The sequence below is a fragment of the Hibiscus syriacus genome, unplaced genomic scaffold (genome assembly GCF_006381635.1).
Source record: "Hibiscus syriacus cultivar Baekdansim isolate YM2019G1 unplaced genomic scaffold, ASM638163v2 tig00110450_pilon, whole genome shotgun sequence".
Taxonomy (NCBI): domain Eukaryota; kingdom Viridiplantae; phylum Streptophyta; class Magnoliopsida; order Malvales; family Malvaceae; genus Hibiscus; species Hibiscus syriacus.
This window is the reverse complement of record NW_024062743.1, coordinates 210572-231446: the sequence shown is the minus strand read 5'-3', so window position 1 is coordinate 231446 and position 20875 is coordinate 210572. Positions and strand designations below refer to the sequence as shown.

General features: G+C 31.9%; 1 protein-coding gene and 1 non-coding gene across 2 annotated transcripts; both read left to right on the top strand.

Annotated features, from left to right (window-relative positions):
• The first annotated feature begins 17661 nt into the window (after positions 1-17661).
• On the top strand, positions 17662-19165 carry LOC120125941 (high mobility group B protein 2-like). The gene is made up of 8 exons (XM_039144259.1): positions 17662-17711; positions 17808-17856; positions 17989-18096; positions 18295-18352; positions 18451-18495; positions 18583-18663; positions 18746-18838; positions 18933-19165. Exons 2-8 carry the CDS (start codon positions 17816-17818, stop codon positions 18945-18947), a joined length of 441 nt encoding a protein of 146 aa, XP_039000190.1. The 5' UTR covers positions 17662-17711; positions 17808-17815; the 3' UTR covers positions 18948-19165.
• A 900-nt stretch (positions 19166-20065) lies between these two features.
• LOC120126234 lies at positions 20066-20129 on the top strand. Its single transcript, XR_005516438.1, has one exon. It is a non-coding gene; the product is annotated as a small nucleolar RNA snoR101 (small nucleolar RNA).
• Positions 20130-20875: the final 746 nt, after the last annotated feature.

Below are 20875 nucleotides of genomic sequence, written 5' to 3'. Positions count from 1 at the left end.
TAACATATGTAAGCTAATGTATAAGACTTAAGAGCTGAATTGAATGCAAATGAGAAAATTAATGAATGATTAAGCATGTTGCCATTTCATGAATGAATTGAAACATACTTAAATGAATGCAAGACTAATATAAAATAATAATATGATTTGAAATAACATTGTGCATTAACATAAAGATGTGGATATGTTAAGTTATTCTTTAGTTATTAAGACATATACAACTTAACATTGGATGGTGTTAAATTGTCAAATGAATTAAAAGCTTTAAGACATTTAGTTAATAGTACTTCCCTGAATTTTTGGCTCTTGATCGAGTAATGTTTCCTTTAGGCATCACTTTTGGATCCAATTTATGTGTGACCACATCATCCCCCATTCTTTTAGGTGATTTGTCCCCAAATCATTTCCATCTTCAAATGGTAATAAATCAGATATATTGAATGAAGCACTTACACCACCAAACTCACTAGGTAACTCTAATTGTAGGCATTGTCATTTATCTTTTCAACTACTTGAAATGGACCGTCTCCTCGAGGTAGAAGTTTGGACTTTCGTTGATTTGGGAACCTTTCTTTTCTAAAGTTCACCCAAACCCAATCACCTATTTCAAAGGTTACCTTCTTCCTCCCTTTGTTTGCTTATTGCTCATATTGTTGGGTCCTTCTTTCAATATTGTTCTTGACTTGTTGATAGAGCCTTTTCACGAATTTTACCTTGTCCTTTCCATCTTGGTTTACTATTTGATCACAAGGCAAAGGAAGTAAGTCTAAAAGAGTTAAAGGGTTAAAATTGTACACTACCTCAAATGGAGAATACTTGTTTGTTGAATGAATGGTTCAGTTGCAAGCAAATTCTACATGTGTTAGACATTCTTCCCAAGTTTTGATGTTCTTCTTGATGATGGATCTGAGTAATGTTGACAAAACTCCATTAACCACTTCCATTTGTTCATATGTTTATGGATGGCATGTAGTAGAAAAGAGTAGTTTTGTTACAACTTTACTCCACAAAGTCCTTCAGAAGTGGCTTAAGAATTTGACATCACTGTATGATACAATGGTTCAAGGAAGTCCATGTAACCTTACCATTTCTTTAAGAAAAAATTTGCAACATGGATGGCATCATCGGTCTTATTGTAGGGTATAAATTGATCCATCTTAGAGAACCTATCGACCACCACATATATTGAATCCTTTCTACTCTTGGTCTTTAGTAACCCCAAAACAAAATCCATAGAGATATCTACCCACAGCATAGTTGGAATTGGCAAAGTCATGTACAATCCATAGGGCATAACTCTTGATTTTTCCTTTTTACACACTAAGTACCTTTCGCGTACCCTTTCAACATCCATTTTCATCTTTGGCCAAAAGCGATGTTCTTTCAAGATGCTAAGTGTCTTTTCAACACCAAAGTGTCACATGAGTCCCCCTTCATGTGTTTCTTTGGTAAATACTTCTCGCATGGAGCCTTGTGGAATACAAAATCTCCCTTCCTTGAAAAGATAGCCATCATGCTGGTGGTATTTGTCATGAACACCTGTTTCACATAACTTATATTTTTCTCCAAAGCCCAAGTCAGTAGCATATTGTTCTTTGATGAATGAAAAACCAAGGAGTTTAGAATCCAAAGTATTAATTAAGACATGCTTGCATGAAAGAGCATCAGACACGATGTTATCTTTTCCTTTCTTATAATGTACAACTTAGGGGAAAGATTCAAGGAATTCAATCCATTTGGCGTGCCTCTTGTTAAGCTTGTGTTGTCCCTTTGATGTACTTGTGTAATAGATAGTGCTGCCAAGTTTCTAATGCGAATGAGTGCATACATCTCTTTGTCATAAGTTGGATAATTCAGTGTTGCACTATTTAGTTTCTCCTAAAGTAAGCAATTGGCTTTCCTTCTTGACTCAAAACAACACCAATTCCAATTCCAGAGGCATCACATTCAACTTCAAAGGTTTTATCAAAATTTGGCAAGGCTTGTAATGGGGCCTTTGTCAAACAGTCCTTAAGTTCGTTGAATGCCATTTCTTGTTCTTTGCCCTAAGAGAAGTTTGAAATCGTCTTAATAATCCCTGTTAAGGGTCGAACATGGAACTAAAATTTGGTACAAACCTTCGGTAGAAACTAGCCAAACCATGGAAACTCCGGACTTGACTGATGTTAGTAGGTTTTGGCTACTCTTGTATTGCTTTAATCTTTTTTGGATCAACCGCCAAACTCTATGAACTTACAATGAAGCCTAAAAAGGTAACTTGGTCAGTACAAAAGGCACACTTCTTGAGATTAGCATATAAGTGCTCTTCTCTCAAAGTGTCAAGAATAGATCTTAAATGATTAACATGCTCGTTTAAGGACTTACTGTTTATCAAGATGTCATCAAAATAAACAACACAAAATTTACCAATGTAAGGCCGAAGGACATGGTTCATCAAACGCATAAAAGTGTTGGGTGCGTTAGTTAGGCCAACATGCATGACTAACCATTCATACAAACCTTGTTTAGTCTTGAATGCGGTTTTTCATTCATCACCTTCCTTCATTCTAATCTGATGGTAACCACTTTTCAAATCAATTTTGGAGAAGATTTGACACCACTAAGTTCATCAAGTATATCATCCAACCAAGGTATAGGGTGTTTACATTTGATGGTGATTTGATTCACGACCCTACAATTTACACACATTCTCCAAGTCCCATCTTTCTTTGGCACCAACAAAACTGGTACAGCGCAAGGACTTAAACTCTCCCGAATGTATCCTTTGTCTAGTAGTTCTTTGACTTGCTTTTGTAATTCCTTGGTTTCTTCGGGATTGCTTCTATACACTGGTCTATTAGGAATGGTGGCTCCAGGAATGAAATCAATTTGATGTTCAATTCCTCTAATTGGTGGTAAACCATATGGGATTTCTTCAGGGAATATGTCTTCAAATTCTTTTAAAAGAGTGGAGATGGAAAAGGCAAGCTTTTAGGAGGGTTAGTAAATAGAAAGCTTTCCTTATACATAAGTATAAGTGTAGGTTTATTTGTAGAAAAATGCTTTCGAACATCTCCTATGTTGGCATATATGTTCATCTTTTAAGTGTAAATTTCTTTGGCCTTCTTTGTTTTCTCCCATTCTTTTATATGTGACTTAAGGGTCACTTGGCATTCATGGACTTGACTTGGAAGCATAGGTGCCAACGTGATTTTTCTTCCTTGATGTTGGAAAGAATACTCATTGGAAAATCCATCATGAGTAGCCTTTTTATCAAATTGCCAAGGTCGTCCTAATATAATGTGGCTCGCACTCATTGGTACCACATCACAAAGAACTTCATCCTTGTATCTTCCAATGGAGAAAGGAACAATTACTTGTTTGGTTAACTTGGCTTCTCCCACATCATTAAGCCATTGCAATTTGTAAGGATGAGTATGCTTGGAAGTCTTTAGGCTCAACTTCTCCACCATGTGAGTGTTGGCTACATTTGTACAACTTCCTCCATCAATGATCACTATACAGACTTTATCTTCAACATGACATTTGGAATGGAATATATTCTCTCTTTGTTCATCTTCTTGACTTTGAATGCCCAAAGTCCTTTTAACTATAAAGATGTTGGATGTAATAGACATGTTAGCAATTTAAGAAAAAGGAAATCTGTAAAAGACCTTACCAAGTATTGCTCTCATAAAGCCTCACGAGTTCACTCCAAGGAAACTTGAATGTCACTTAATCCACTCGTGTTTGCACTCTAGGACTTCAAGGCTTTTACTAGTCCTCTTATAGTCTCCCACTCTCAAGCCTTTTCCTCTCAATCTCTTTGTCTTAAGTTTTAAGTAAACTTTACTCAAAACTATACCAAGTAATGCTTACTTGTAGTGCGTCGGCTGCAAATGGTTAGTAGGTATGGAAAAGCAAAAGATAATTTAATATGGTGGCTTAGAAATAAGAAATAAAGAAATAAAAGGGTTTACTTACAGCAAAGTCACTTTACATCCTTTCTATCACCACAATCAATTTGAAATTATTACTTGACTGGCTTGGTGATGAACTTGTTGTTTCTGCTTTCAACTTTTGCAATTTCTTTTCTTTTTCCTTTTGTTTTCTTCTTTGAGTGCTTGTAATTTTCACTTGCACTTCTTTTTGTATTTTTGGATATGTTGTTGTTGCACATTTTCTTCTTCCACCAAAGCTCTGAATATCGCTTGATTTAAGGTACTTGCACCATGAATTGATTGTGGATCTAAGAAGGAAGCAAAACAACTTGCATAAGTGAATGACTCAAATAGAATGGATTGGTAGTTGATGTAAAGGTGAAATGGAGGACTACTTTATGATATGAGATTGGTAGCGGAAGTATGATTGTTATGGCAATGGTATGGCTTATGAAACAAAAGGATAATGAAGGTAGTATCTTAGAAAGGCCAAGGAAGAACCAGTACTATAAGGAGGAAAGACCCAGCCTTACAAATCTCTCTAAGGGGTGGTAGAAAAAAGGACTTGGACCCACTATCTTAAGAGATAGGAACCACGAGTATCAATGAAAAAGGATTTTACTTGATAAGTCGATAAAAGTCACAATGACTTGAGAAAAGATAATAATCTCACTTTGATTAATATGAAAGGTGTCCTACAAATGAATAGGACTAGCCTATTTATAGTTTTTGAAGAGACATAGTCGAATAGGTACATAATGGTTCGGTCAGCCCTTGTGTCTCTTTGAAATATATAATTAATTGAATAATTAAAATGAAAACATAGGTGTTGGTTTGGTTGACATGGGGGTCCTATTCCTTGGCCGAATAATGCTTGAACCCATTCAAGTTGGTGCCTAAATGAAGCATTAGGAGCCTTGGTCGAATGGTTGTGTTGCTTGGTGTTTGGCGTGCCTAGGAGGAGTCACACATAAATCACACTTGAAGATCACATGGGCATGCGCATGGGGAGTCCTAGGGATGCTTGTGGTGCAGCCTTGTGCATGGGATGAAGGCTGGTCATGTGCATCTCCTTGGGCGTGTGTGAGTTCTCCCCCAAGCTAGCATAGGTGTGCAAGTAGCTATCAAGCAAGTGAGCTGTTAGGAGTTGTTGTTCCAGCCGAGTCTTCCTTGGTTCCTTAGCATCTCTTCTATCTACCTTCAGTTGGTCACTTGGTCAAGTTTATCAACTTAGCTTCAAATAGTCCACCTAGCTGAGTTTAACTAGCCTTTAGCTCCTACAGCGGATTTGAGCTTTCCATTGCCTTCCATGAGTTGCCAAAGACATTGTGAGCTACATATGAATTCCAAATACTCCCACAAGCTACCATAATGTGTGCCTTTCTTCCATGTACCTATATGTGCAAACAAAACAAGGTAAATCAAAGGATATGAGCTGGAATGAATCAATTACCTTGCAGCGTGCATGTATATGAGCTAATTATAAGATGATATAGCATATGTAAGCTAATGTATAAGACTTAGGAGCTGAATTGAATGCAAATGAGCAAAGAAATGAATGATTAAGCATGTTGTCATTTCATGAATGAATTGAAACATACTTAAACGAATGCAAGACTAATATAACATAATAATATGCATTGAAATAACATTGTGCATTAACATAAAGATGTGGATACGTTAAGTTATTCTTTAGCTATTAAGACATTATACAACTTAACATTGGATGGTGTTAAATTGTCAAATGAATTAAAAGCTTCAAGACACTTAGTTAAGAGTACTTCCCTTAATTGTTTGGCTCTTGATCAAGTTATGGGACCTTGAGGCATCACTTCTGGATCCAATGTATGCGTGACCACATCAATATCAGCGGAAGGGCTGAATTTTTCTAAAGGGTGTCCTGGATGGCAATGGATGAAACAGTCGACAGACGAAAGAGGTTGTGAATAAAGACATCAGAGGCCAAAACGGTGGTGGCATTTTTCCCCGAAGTAGCTGTGGAATCTGCAGGCTAACATCCATCCTGGTTGAAGGACATGCCTATCATGTAGCATGTATTTTTATGAGTTATTAGATTCTGTACATTCGAGATAACTCGTGTTGTCTTGTACGGATTGGCAGGAGTCGATGTTCGACCTTTTTTTTTTTTGTTCCTTCATCTGGTTACTTCTGTCCTGTGTAAAATAAACTGAGTCTCGAGGGAGATGTTGTTGCAGTTAAGTTAATCAAATAATTGCTATCATTGACCATTGGTTATATATATGTGTGTTTATATTATTGATTATTGAAGCTCTGCAGCAAGTGCAATGATCAGCTGCCATCGCCTGCAGTAATTATCTGCGTAATGTGAAAAACAGATGATATTAAAATACTTGGTATGATTCTCGTACCAATAGTTACAGTGAGGACTCAGTTTAGGGAAGAGTCAGTTAAATGATTTCAATTTTGAAAATATAAATTGAATAAATCAAAAAACTTTTTAAGTAGTAAATTGAATAACCTAATTTAAATATAAATAAATTGGTTAATTAGTTGCATATAAATATTTAATTCCACAACTATCATAACCATAGGTGAAACAACTTATAAAAGGCTACATCCATACACATGAAGGATGCTGGTCATCTCACCATTCCCACTATTATGAATAATAAAAAGGCATGAAAATCCCTCCCAATTTTTTTATATAATGGTATTTTAAGTCTTTTTAATTTAAATATTAATTAAATTAGATTTATATCTCTTAGATTTTATATTTAAATATTCAATAGAACCTTATTCTTTTGATATACCCTCAATGTTTAATCTTTACTCCGTTTCTAATAATAATACGATATATGTTACAAAAGAGATGATATCCTACGAATTTTAGGCGGCATCGATGTTGCTTCTAGTTGATCTTTACTTCTAATTATATGAATACAAAGCACAACGATGCACGTTTTAAGCATATTTAAACTTTGTAATATGCATTTAAATTAAAATTATGTTACCAACGGGTTGGTTTAAGTGATAAGTAACTTGATATCGCTTAAGCAATGTCTCGAATTCGAGTCCTTGTGTATGTAGAAAATTCCCGCTGAGAGACGTACCCACCAAAGTCAGGCGTGCTACGTGAGTCGATTCGGATTAGTCAGGGCGAAACCTTGAAACCAGAATGACAAGTAAAAATATTAAAATTACATTAGATGACACTTACAATAAATTTAAAATTAAATATTTTAATGAATTTATAGTTAAAAATATATTATATGAAAATAAAAAATTATATATTTTATTTTTAAGTATATTTTTAACTTATATTCTAATCACTCATAGAGTTCTCTCTTTTAAAAATACATGTAAAAATTAATTTTTCATCTTCATTCATCGAAATCACATTTGAGATGATAATTCCTTGATTATTTTATTAAAAATTTGATTAACTTTTCATCATGTTAAACCGTCTTTCAAATGTAACTTTATATTATTGAATAGTTGAAAGTATTTAGAACAAATACGAGTAAGAATCTTAAATTAATAAGAAAAATAACTTCATATTATGGTTTGATTGAGAAGTGTCTTTCAAAAGCTCGAAGAAAAATTGCTTTTTAAAACTAAAGTGAAAAAACATAATTACTTAATTTCAAGGATTACATGATTGGTCACTTATATTTATGTTCTATCTATTTTTCATTGATTTCAAAAAATATAATATGTGAATACTTACGTTATCATTTTATTAAGTTTTGGTCACTGAGACATTAAATAACGTTAGGTTAATAAGGTGACATTAGTAAAATGTTAACTTTTATTTTAATCCTGAACTTTATATAAAATATTAATTATGGATCTTTTTGTAAACTCAATGTAGTTTAAGGATAACATTTTAATTTACTCCTTTTATTAATATGCATTTCAATTTACTTTTTGGGTAAACTATATCGATGACCACCTAACTATAACCCTTTTCATTTTGATCATTATTTTTGCATTTTTGTCAATCATGTTACCCAACTACTTAAATGCATTCAATCAGTCCACTTGTTGTTAACATTTAACGGAAGTGCTAACGTGACAGTTAATAAATTGTTATAATTACACATTCGGTCACTATTATTTATATTCTATCAATTTGGTCACAATTTTAATAAATTAAAATAAATTTAATCATCCTCAGAGGGTGACACGAGTCACCCTCTGGGTGAATGAAAATTAAAGGCGCTAAAAGGGGGGCCATGGGATTCAAACTTGGGTTGTGTGAGTGACAAATGAGAGTATCAACCATTGGAATAAGACTAATTATTTGCCTTGAAGTGGACTACATGTGGTATATAACTTGTATCATAGTGTAATTTTAAAATCTTAATATTATATATATCTTAACTTAAATTCTCATGTTAATAAAATTAAGTATATATTTTATTATCTTAATAAAGTAAAAAATATATTTTAATCTCGTAACGCCTCGATTCTCGAGTTAGTTGTTTCGAGTAAACTCGAGTGGGCATTTAAAAGACCATTCAAGAAAAATTAGGCTAGATTGAGCTTGCATTGGGTGGTCTTGAGCCCATTAGGACTTAAAATGGGTGTTTTTGAATTAAGCTAGGAAAGAGGAGGACTAATAGAGAAAATAACCCTCCTTTGTCTCAAGGGTTGGTTTTCATTCAATTCTGGTGATGTCACCAGACAAAGAAAATGGGGAAAAGCTTAGCACTCTCTTATATCTAATTTTCCTCATTAGTCTTATCTTTTTCTTCACTTTCAAAAACTTATCCTCCTTTTTGTGCTTAAGAAAATTTGAAAATTTGTTGGCCTTATTTCATAATCTGGATTTATAAAGGTAATGAGTGGAATCCCTATCTCTCAATCTTCCTTTCAAGTTTATTCTTTTGAGTTTTGGCCATGAAAAACATAAGTAGAGGGGGTTTAAGATGGTTTTGGGTTTTAGGGTTCTTAATATTCCTAATATATTTTTAGGGATTAGGAATCATGTTTCTGATCTTTTTAAGCCTTTAGATGAGTTAGTAACTCATTTCATTATTTGTGATTAGTTAAAGAAGTGGGGGAAAGCTCCAACGACAGGGCAAAGAGAAAGCTTGTTCTTAGGTGAGCTCATGGTGTTAAATTACAGCTTAGGATTGAGGTAACATATCTATGACTCTCTTATACCATATGTAGGTCATTTCTTATTCTTGCTTCCATGTATGGGTAAAATAAACATGTTATGTAAATTTCATTTGATTATGGCTTTTGATGTTTTAAGGAAATGAAGCATGTTAAATGACATATTATGATCCCCTACAACTCTTATAAGCTTTGCATAATGTTTAATAACCTTATAGGGATAAACGTTGGGTTGAGGATTGTATTTTCGTGGGAAACGTGGGTTTTTTGGGCTTGAGTATCGGTACTAGATGAACAATATCGATCATTCCCTTTATGTAACTTAAAATAAAGGGTGTTTTGAGCAAGGAGTATTGATACTCATTCATGTGCTATCGATATTGCTCAATGGATATTGATATTCTGAGTCCGGTATCAGTGCTGAATTAGCAACTCAATTTCCATTAGACAATTTTGGCATTGATACACTCATAAGAGTATCGAAACTAGGGGTTAGGTATCAATACTAAAATAATTTTCAAAACATCAAAGCCATTTTTGGTATTGATACTAAACTAATTTTCAAAACATCAAAGTCATTTTTGGTATTGATACTCAGGGTAGTATTAGTACCCTAATATACAAGTATCGATACTCTAATTAGGAGTATTGATAACATTAACCCTTATGCGATGTTCAGGGAACGATCAGGACACCTAAATTACTTTATATGTATGATGATCGCTTTGTGTGGTTAGATATTCAAATGTTTAAGTTAGGTTTTTTCACTTTAAGCGCTAGTTGGACGTAAGATCTAATGTTATGTGATCCCGTAGGCGTTCCAAGTACTTTGAGGAGTAGACTAGCCTGACATAGACTCTGATGATATGTAACCCCAAAAGCATCCTAGTTACTAGGAAATAAGGGCCTTTCTAGATGAAGAATATGACGTTGTGTGATTCGGGTTTATCTAGGGTATCTTAGGTAGGATAAAGGGTATGAGTCCTGAGATGTTGTGTGACCCTCCGATTATACCATGATGCCTACCTTTGTTTGTGTATCAGATTGATTGCATGTTTATTCTTATACTTGTTTGCATGCCCATGTGATGAATGCATGTAGTATTTTAGAGTTATTTGTGTGGCACTAAGCTTTTGAGCTCAACGTTCGAAATGTCTTTCCATCCGCAAGTTCTTAGGAGGACAGATCCAGGAACTATCGCCAGTTGTGAGTTCCATCTTGGATATTCTGATCAAAGTACATCTTGGATACATATTACTTTGCATGTACTTCACAGGGACCTTATTTGTATTTGATTCGCAAACTCTATTTATTAAACTTATGCATTTTGAATTTAATGATAGAGCTCATATTTTGTAAACGCTGTAATTGAATGTTTATAAATCATGTTTATTTTATGGATTTTTTATTCAATCATTTTGAAATGTCACTTTAAAAGAAAAAATTTTGAGTTAGTCACTTTGGTGATCCCGTGTAATGTTCTAATCCTTCGATCTTCATGTCAGACCAGATTAGAGCGTTACATGTTTTTTCTAAACTTAAAAAAATATTTTGTTACCTTAACATAAATATTTAAATTTTATTCTTATAATATTTTAAAATTAAGGTAAAAAAATTTTTTTATAGTTAAGATAAAATTAAATATATTTCTTAAATTAAAATAAGAATAAAATATACATTTTAAAATTAAAATAATATATATATATATATATTAAGTCAATGTAAGAATAAATAATATTTAATAAATTGAGGTAAAAATATAATATATTTAATAATTTAAGTTAAGAATATAATATATGTAATAAGTTAAAATAAATATAAAATATATTTTTTTAGTTAAGATAAGAATAAAATATATTAAATAAGTTAAGAAAAAAATAAAATATTTTTTAATGTTAAGATATTTTTAAACCAGAAAATATTTTTTAATATTACACTAAGAAAGAAAATATATACAAATGTAGTCTATTTTAAACCAGAAAATGAATTTGGCCCTAGTGGTTGTGCTTCTCTTTCCTCACCCAAGGGAAGTTGGTTTGAGTTTCATGTTTCTCCTCTACTAATCTTAATTTTCTTTCCACCAAAGGATGACACGTGACACTCTTTGTTTGGTAGAAATTAAATATATTAAATTAAAATAAATTAAATCCTCTAATTGGGTGACGACACTTGTCAAGATATTTAGCACTAGTGACACGTGGCAGATCTAAAATATATACGTAACAATTATCAAATTAATAATTATACTAATTTTATTAACTGTTACTCAGCACTTTCGTTAAATATTAATGACTAGTTAGTTGTCTGATTGAATGTATTTAAATAGTTTGATGACCTGATTTAACCGTAACCAAACGTGTAATATGCATTGCAATTTACTTTTTTTAATACTTATGCTTTTCTTTCCAATCCCTAACTTCCCCACTTGCGCCACATTTTTTGCGACCCGTCTCTTTGTCGTCGGCCACCATTGTCTGACAGACATGGAACAAGGTCACCGAGATACAAAGAAACTTCTTTGGGTTTACTAAAATCTTTTGACAAACAATTTATTTTTCCTATGTGTATCCACCATCTCCTCTATCGACTGCTGGAAATTCATGTACGGGTCGTCGTATTCCATTGCCAAAATCACACTTTCCTAGAACGGAAACGATGCTTCTCCTTCGGTTTAAACGAAATTTTAACAACTGATGAAAATTTGTTTATATATATATATATATATATATATATATATATATTAATATAATATATATAAACTATATAGTTATATTTATAATTTTATATATTGTATATAAACTATGTAGTGTATATATAAACTATATATTATAAAGTTCATTAGTATATATAAACTATATATTATATAGTTCATTAGTATATGTAAACTACATAGTATATTGTTCATTAGTAAATATAAATTATATATTATATAGTTCATTAGTATATATAAACTATATAGTATATAGTTCATACAGTTCATTAGTATATTTAAACTATATAGTATATATAAACTATATATTATATAGTTCATTAGTATATATAAACTATATTAATTTATTAATATAAACATATATATCAATTAAAATAATTGAAAAATATATAAGGATCAAATTGAACAAATTTAAAATATGAAGCTTAAATTAATAAATTACATCATTAAATATGGACTAAATTGAACAACTTTAAAACTAGGGTACAACATTACAATGCCAAATGAAATTCAAAAACACGCAGGCCAAAACCCAAACCTGAATTTGGATTGGACTCGTATATAAGCCAAATTTTTTCTAATTTTAGCCATTTTCCTTTTTCTTATTTTGTGATTTTGCTCTCTCTCTCTCTAACTCTCTGATTCTCTCAAAATTCTTTGACTTCTCTCTAGAAATTCAAACGTGTTCATCATTTGTTCATTCGTGTTTATCCCAAAAACCCTCCTTTGATCTTCACAAACACCAAAAACCAAATCATTTCCTGTTTTTTTATCAAACACCCAAAATTTAAACTGTTGTTCATCCATGTTCATCAACGTTCATTCTAAAAACCCTCATTTGATCTTCACAAACACAAACACCAAAACCCAAACTCATTCCTATTTTTTTGATCAAACGCCCAAAAATTCAACCCTTATTCATCCCTGTTCTTCCCCAAAACATTCTTTGATCCTTACAAACACCCAAAACTTAAAACCAACTTTTTTCGATCAAACCCCAAACCCAAACACCAATTCATCCATATTCATCCCAAAACCCTTCTTTGATTTTTACAAACACTGAAAATCAAAAGCCAAACTTTTTTAAAATCAAACCCATAATTATTCATCTTCTCTAACCCAAACCCAAACTCTAACCGAGCCTCTTCACTTTCTGTCTCTGATCATCTTCTCTAATCCCAAATCTTAACCTAGCCTCTTCATCTTCTGTCTCTATTTATATTTACTAACCCCAAACCCAAATCGAGCCTCTTCATCTTTTGTCTTTGTTCATCTTCTTTAACCTTAAATCCAAACCGAGCCTCTTCATCTTCTATCTCTATTTATATCTATTAACCCTAAACCCAAACTAAGTCTCTCCATCTTCTATCTATGTTTATCTTCTCTAACCCTAACCCTTATTATTCTTCATCACCATCTTCTCTAATCCTAACCAATATTGTTCATCATCTTCATCCTCTATCTTTGTTCATCTTCTGTAACCCTAGATCTAACTAAGAATCTTATAAACTATTCAAAACCTTTATTTTTTTCTACGGTTTCATGGATAGTTTGCCTTACGAGTTGAATTATATTGATATGTGTCATTCCTTTTTTATTTTTTTATTTTTTAATATTAGAATTATTATATTCTTCATTTGTTTTGTATAAGAAACCCTAATAGATCAAAATAAAGAATATTTTGAAAGAGGTAAACTACCCATTCATGTTTTTGTATATGCTTATATATATATATAATTTTTAATTTTGTATACTAACCCTAGTTTTTTTTTTGCAAGGTGATGTAAATGATCTATTGTCTGAAGCAGTTGATGTCAATAAATCCTCTAAGATGAAGGCTACATGTTCAGCCGAGTTCGGGAGAAGAACTTATCCTGTTTGTGAGCATTACACCTTCATCAAATATGTTGATGGTTATGTTTATGTCGAGTGTAAGTATTGCAAAATTAAAAGATATAAAGTTGATTCTTATATTGGTACATCTAACCCTAGAAAGCATACTGAGAAATGCCAATCTTACAAGGAATATCTTGCTGAAAATCCTACTTTGGTAAGTTCTTTTAATTAAAACAAATATTTTGAATTGTTTGTTGAGGCTATTATGTGTCATGGTTATGCATATAGTATTGTTGACATGAAAAACTTAGGGATTTGCATCATTACCTTAATTCTTCTGTTAAGGATATATCTAGGTATACTGTTACTAAGTATTGCATGTTGGAGCATGAAAAGCATAAAAAATTGCTACTTGATTCAATACATTCTATTTCAAGTCGTGTGTATTTTACATGTGATGTGTAATACCCCAAATATTGGGTGGATTACCATAATGAAAGGATTTAAAATTTGGAGGATTTAATGGAATAACTGGTAAAGTATAAGAAATGATTTATAAATTGTGTTTAAGACCAATTAGTAAGAATGGAAGAATGAAAGGGCATTTTGGTCCTTTAGAGGGAAATGGATTTAAAATTTATTTTTATTGGGGTATTTAAGAAGAGGGAAAAGGGGAAAAGTTGAAAAACAAGCTAAGTTATCTTCTCTTCTCCTTCTTCTCGTCCCGTGCAGTCCTCCATAACCAAAGGTGAGTTTTTTAAGTTGGTTTTTCCTTTAGTTATAGGCTAGTTTTGAAACCTTAAGTGATATAGAGACTTAAGGAAAGTTCAAGGATGATTAAAACTAAGGGATTAGTGAATTATTTGAAATTTAAGAAAATTGGTTTTTGAGTGATATGTTGAAATATGAGTTTTTATTGAGGTTTACAAGTAAATTTGACTTGTTAAAGAAGTAAATAAGAGATTACAAGCCTTGGATGTGATTAAAAACATGTATGAAAAAGTAGTGTGGTTCTTAGTTTGGGATGTTCTTTGGAGATTTTAGATGTTATGAGAAGCTAAATAGAGGAAAGTTAGTTGGGTTAAGTGATGTTAAGTTTAAGGGTATTGTTGGAGGTAAAAGACAGAGAATTTAACGAAATTTGGGTAAAAATCAAAATAAAAAATGAAAATGTAAGGGTATCAGTACTGGAAGAACAATATCGATACTATAGGTTTAAATTTGAAGAAATACGATGAACAATATCGACACTGATGCAAATAGTATCGATACTAATATGAAGGTATCAATACTATGGATTCCAGAATGCAAAAATGGTATCGATACTGAAAGGGAGTATCGATACTATAGTATAGAAGTATCGATACTATAGTAGAGGTACCGATACTATTAAGCCTAGAATTGTAAGATAGGATGAATTTTAATAGAAATTGAAAATAATAGTACTTTTAAGTATTATCAAAAGAATAAATGTTAGAAAGTATACTAACATTTGTATGGTATGTGTAATAATGTATGCTTGTATAGATCGTAACTAAGCTCCAGAGTCAAGCAAGAAAAAGGGCAAAGATAAAGTTGTCGAATAGCTGGACATCCTTAAAGCATACTAGTGAGGCATATCAGGTGAGTGCATTTATTGTACTTATATGAAAGAAGGAAGACTCGCGATAAGTCAACCTTGAATGTTTTGTTAAATGTATGTCTTACAGCATTTTGGTATATTTTCATAACGTGTATGGAATGATATTATGAATAAGTTTTAGAGTATGAACTGCTCTAAAATGAATGGATGAATATTGATGTTGTGCAATGGTTATCGATGTTGCTAAAATAAATGTATAAATTTGTGAATTTGACTTAAAAGCCCATTGTATGTGCATTAAGAGTCATAGGTGCATTTTGGCATAAAAGGTGCCACTAATGAAAGTTATCGATCGATTTTGTTTAATGGATAACGGTGTATGGGTATTTTCTTATTTTATTTTATTTTATGAGATTTCCCTTTTTACTCATGTTTGAGTCTTCTATAAATTCTGCTATTGATGGATCTTTCAAGCTTGTTCTAAGTTGTTTAACTCGCAAATTTGTATTGCAGACCATTATGGGAAGGTGGCATGAATGACGGTGATGAGAAACAGAGATTAGATGTTCTTCAATTAGCCGTGGAAATGGGAGCTGATTACATTAACGTGGAGCTTAAAGCTGGTGGACACTAGCACAGCGGAAGCGAGAAGCCGGTGGAGATAGAACTTTAGCAAAGATGAAACATTAAAAAGGGGGAAAATTGACAATTTATCCCTAAACTACATTGACTTTACAAAAAAAAAGTCCATAATTAATATTTTATATAAAGTTCAGGGACTAAGAAAAAAATTAAACTATTTTACTAACGTGTCACGTCAATGCCATTTAACATCACTATAAAAAATTATATGAACATTACAATAACGTATAGTGATCAATCGTATGTGACCATTTAACGATAACGTATGTGACCATATATTATGTTTTTCTAAAATCAATGAGGAAAAGTGAACAAAACATAAACAGAAGTGATCAATCGTGTAGTTAACCCAATTTTTAATTGTTTAACATCACTATAAAAAATTATATGAACATTACAATATTCATTTTAAGCATGAGAGTGGAAAATAAAACTAAGTTAATTTAAATCATATTTAAAGTCTTAATATATGAAATATAAAATTTAAATATTTTTAAAACAATTAATATAAATTATTTGTAAAAAATAATTATAATATATAAATCACATAAAAACATAATCCTTACAAATTTCAAAATATTATATATCTTATATATATATATATATATTAAATAATGTAATTTGTAGTTTTCTTAAAAGCCAAAATAAATAAATGGAATGGGATCGAATTACGCCGGATCAGGCCTGATACATCTCAAACCAATGATTCGGGAAGTAGCATTTCCCATGTTTAGCCCAATGCCCAAGAAAAAAACAGAGATTAGAAAGTAAAAACACTTCATTCGACCTGATAAAAAAATTGAGTTTTTTTTTTCTTCCTAAAATTCAAGTTTTGGGTCGAGTTTAGGGTTTAGGGACCCGACATATATGGATCGGGCATGTTTCACAAAATTAAATTTTCGGGTACCCGATTACATTTATTTTTTATATATAATAATATTACATATTTAATTATTAATAAATTTATATATTAAATTAAACTATTAAAAAAACTCCCATGAAAAAAACGACTTTTAAATTCTATGTTTCGATGTTGGAGTATGTAATTCGAACATTTAAATTTGTGTGTGTCTTTTTTTAAAAACAAATTAATAATTTGAAAATAATAAAAATTCGGATACCCGAATACCTGATTTTCGGTACCCATAAAATTCGGGCACCTGATTATTGGTACCCGCAACATTTGAGCCGGGACACGGGCTGGCCAATCTACTACCCGAAGACCCGGATACCCGAAACTTAATAACTCAAATTTAATTGACGAATCATATTTTATAACTCAATTTTTTTAAAAAAAAATCAAATCGAATTGTTATAATTAATTTTTGAAGTTAATTATAAATAATTATAATATTATGATATTATTTGATTCTAATTTATTTTTTATAACCATATGAAATATACATATATATTTCTTTATATCTTTTATATTTGATATACATACATCATATAGAGTCGAGAGATTGACTCAAACTTAAAAACTAATCTATTAATTATTAAAAAAATTTGAGTTATATTTTATATCTTAAATTAAATTTATTTTTTTAATCGAATTAAATTTATTAAATTACAAATCAATTCAAATTCAAAAAAAAATTTAACATTAAATCAAATTAAAAATATTAGTTTTTAAAATCGAATCGAGTTTAAACATTCGTACTCTCCACACGATAAAGAAGCAAAAACACACCGGTTCACTAACAAAGGTGAAACTGGGAGGCCGAAAACAGTAGGAAATATGCAGCCAATAAGGTAAAAGCACACGGATAAATGACGTGGCATGGAAATCCCAAATCCCGCCTAAACCCCTTTCGAGTTTCGGCCTCTCATTCTCAAAAACACACCTCTATCTATTTCTATCGCTCTTTTGTTCTCTTCCCCCCCTCCTCTAACCCTAACCCCACCTCACCACCAGGTATTTTCCCCTTCGATACCTATCGTTTTTAACGAATTTCGACAAATTCTTTTTTTGGAAATAAATTTCACTGCTAATTTGCGATTTTAATTGCAGGATTCAACATGAAGGGAAGTAAATCAAAGTCGGATACAATGACCGCTAAGTAAGCCTTTTATCCCTTTTCTTTTGTCGTTTTTCTTGTTGATTCCTCAGATCGCGTCTTTTAAGAGGTCCGATTATGATGCGGGTTTACGTTTCATATCATTTGATTTTGTTTTTATTGATTCGCTTACAGGTTCTCCGTGAATAAGAAATCAACCAAGAAGGCTGGAAAGAAATCGGGGAAGGCAGCTAAGGATCCAAACAAGCCAAAGAGGCCTGCTAGCGCCTTCTTCGTATTCATGTAATCATTCATGAATCCCTGTTTTCTTTAATGTATTTGGTTTCATGCGTTTCCTTCGTGCAAAACTATGGCGATTATATTGAAGAGGTGAATTGAACTATTTTTTCTTTTGGACAAAGCAAAAGTTGATCTTCGATGATTTTGCAGATTTGCATTCATATTTTTATTTAATTTGTTAATGTTGGTTCGTGATTCAAGGGAGGAATTCCGCGAGCAATACAAGAAGGAGCATCCTAAAAACAAATCCGTTGCTGCAGTAAGTTTGGACTATAATTATCATATTCGTGTTTTCTTACAGCTTCCTTTCCTTTTAGTTTTATGTTTATTAATTTCTCTGTTTGGTTTCTAATTCAGGTTGGCAAAGCTGGTGGAGATAAATGGAAGAGCCTGTCGGAAGTTGTAAGTATTTTGATATTTTCAGCATTGATTTTTTTAATTAAAATCATGCAAGATGCATTCTGATTAATTTAAAACAAGTGATTATAGGAAAAACGACCATATGTTGAGAAGGCAGAGAAGCGAAAGGTTGAGTATGAAAAGAACATGAAAGCCTACAATAAGAGACAGGTAATTTGATGTTAACTTTGAAGTTTTATTAGATATTTGTTTAGTGATATAAATTTAATTAACCTTTTTGGATTAATATTAGGCTGAGGGTCCCAAAGATGATAAAGTAGAGTCTGAAAAGTCTGTGTCTGAGGTGAATGATGATGAAGAAGAGGATGATGAAGGCAGTGGAGCTGTGAGTTTTCCAATTTGTTTCAGTTTTGTGTTACTGATCTTATAGCTTATTTGGAACTCTAGTGAATTGCGTCTGTTTCTTTTCTGAAATGCAGGAAAATGATGACTAGGAAGATCCAGGGGGGTAGCATTAATGAAAGTAGGCCATGATAGTGTGTGATCATCTTATGTTAATGCTTTTAAATGAACATTTCGTTTAAGGAAAATGTAACTCTGAATCTTGTTTGTTTCCTTTGACGTCTTGAAATTAAAAGTTGTAGATGGGAAATTTGCTGATATATGTATTTTACATTCAAAGTCTTAAGATAGGTTAATCCTTTTTTAGAGATTTAGTCCCTCTTTTGACTTTGTTGCTTGCCCTTCTTGTTCATGTTAATATTCTATTGCTGTTTGCTTAAGTTCTTTTGGTTCATTTATTATTGTAGCAAGTAGCATACAGCCTTCAAATAATTTTCAACCAAAACTATTAACAATTAGTGATTGTGAAGTTTCCTTATGATGTTTATATGTTTTTAAGTTGCAATTAGAACAGATTTCGAAGTGATATGATTTGTTTCCATTTACCGCTTATTGTTTTTGCAGTTGTCTATTTTATGCTCTGAATTGTGAATTTTGAAATTTACTTACTCCTCCCACATGTAACATAACAAAAATGTATCCTTATCTGAATTGTGTCTAACATATCTTCGTAATTGATTGATGAGTCATTTTAAAAATTCTTCTGTATCGTCTTTAATTTAGTTGGCATTTTAATATTGCCACAGCTTTTCTTTTTGTTACTGAATCTGCTTTTGCCTATTATTCCTGCCTGAAACTCGCTAACTGCAATTTTATATTAGGTTTTTGTAATCCCAGTTAATTATTGTCAAAGTTTAGGGTTCTCTAGGGTTTTCGTATCCCGGCAAATTAATGTCAAGGTTTTGGGGATTGAGTATAATCTTTAACAGCTAACGAGGCAATAGTTGTTTGTAGTTGGGTTGTCTTCCTTTTGATTCACACCGAATGATTGGGTAGTGTCCCATAATAAACCTTGGTGCTTTTTGAAGTGCCTTCCGTACAATCTAACCATACAATGATGAATGATTTCAGATTGGTGATTTTGGCTTTTGATTTACCAGCCATATATAATATATGTAATACAGTCTTTTGGTTGTCATGATTATCTAGTCTGTAAAATGTTGTTACGAGTGAAGACATTTAAATTGTGATGCAAAGTTAGGGCACATGATGTCTACACTTGATCTCTGAACTTCAGGTAAGTTCGTTTGTTGAGAAGCATATGTGCTGATGCTCTTTCAAAGCATCACATGTTACAAATAAACGTTTTCTTTAGTCTTCCTAGTCTTTTTTTTTCCCATCTCCCTCGCTCCTGGAAATGAATTCAGTGATCTACTTTGTGCAGTGTCTTAGTGTGCAAAACCTGAATCCAAGGCTCACTTTTTCTAAATGAGTTTAGTCATCTGTTTTGTACTGTGGTTTATGAAATTCTTACCCTGATATTAGATTTCATATGTAATCAATTCATTATCATATATTGGTATATTAGCCAACCTTTCGTTAGTAATCTATTCATCTGCTTTGTGCTGTGGCTACGAAACTACAACCCACTGCCACCATTTACTATATAATGGTGTTTGTATGCAGAGCCATTTTAAGATGAAAAGTTCGAAAGCCACGAATTAATTCATTTTTAAGTAATTGGTAGTTATAGTTGATTCCTTTAATTCTTTGGGTGGCATGTAATTAGGGGGCGTAAATGAATCGAGCTTGAATAAATAAGGGTGTTTTTGTTTGTTCGTTTATTTTTGAAGGCATTCATGTTCGTTTATTTTTTAAGGCATTTATGTTCGTTTAAATTTTTAATATTGTGTTTATGTTTTATTTATTTTTGGAAGTGTTTGTTTTGTTCGTTTAATGTTCGTGAATGTGTTTACTTAACATTTGTGAACATGTTTGTTTAAATGTTTGTGAATACGTTCATTTAGTGTTTGTTTAGTGTTCACGAACATATTTATTTAATGTTTGTGAACATTTTCAT

Coding starts and splice junctions, on each gene's coding strand:
- LOC120125941 (XM_039144259.1), top strand. CDS start 17,816: ATGAAGGGAAGTAAATCAAAGTCGGATACAATGACCGCTAA. Junction 18,097..18,294: donor AGCGCCTTCTTCGTATTCAT/GTAATCATTCAT, acceptor TCGTGATTCAAG/GGAGGAATTCCGCGAGCAAT. Junction 18,664..18,745: donor AAGCCTACAATAAGAGACAG/GTAATTTGATGT, acceptor GATTAATATTAG/GCTGAGGGTCCCAAAGATGA.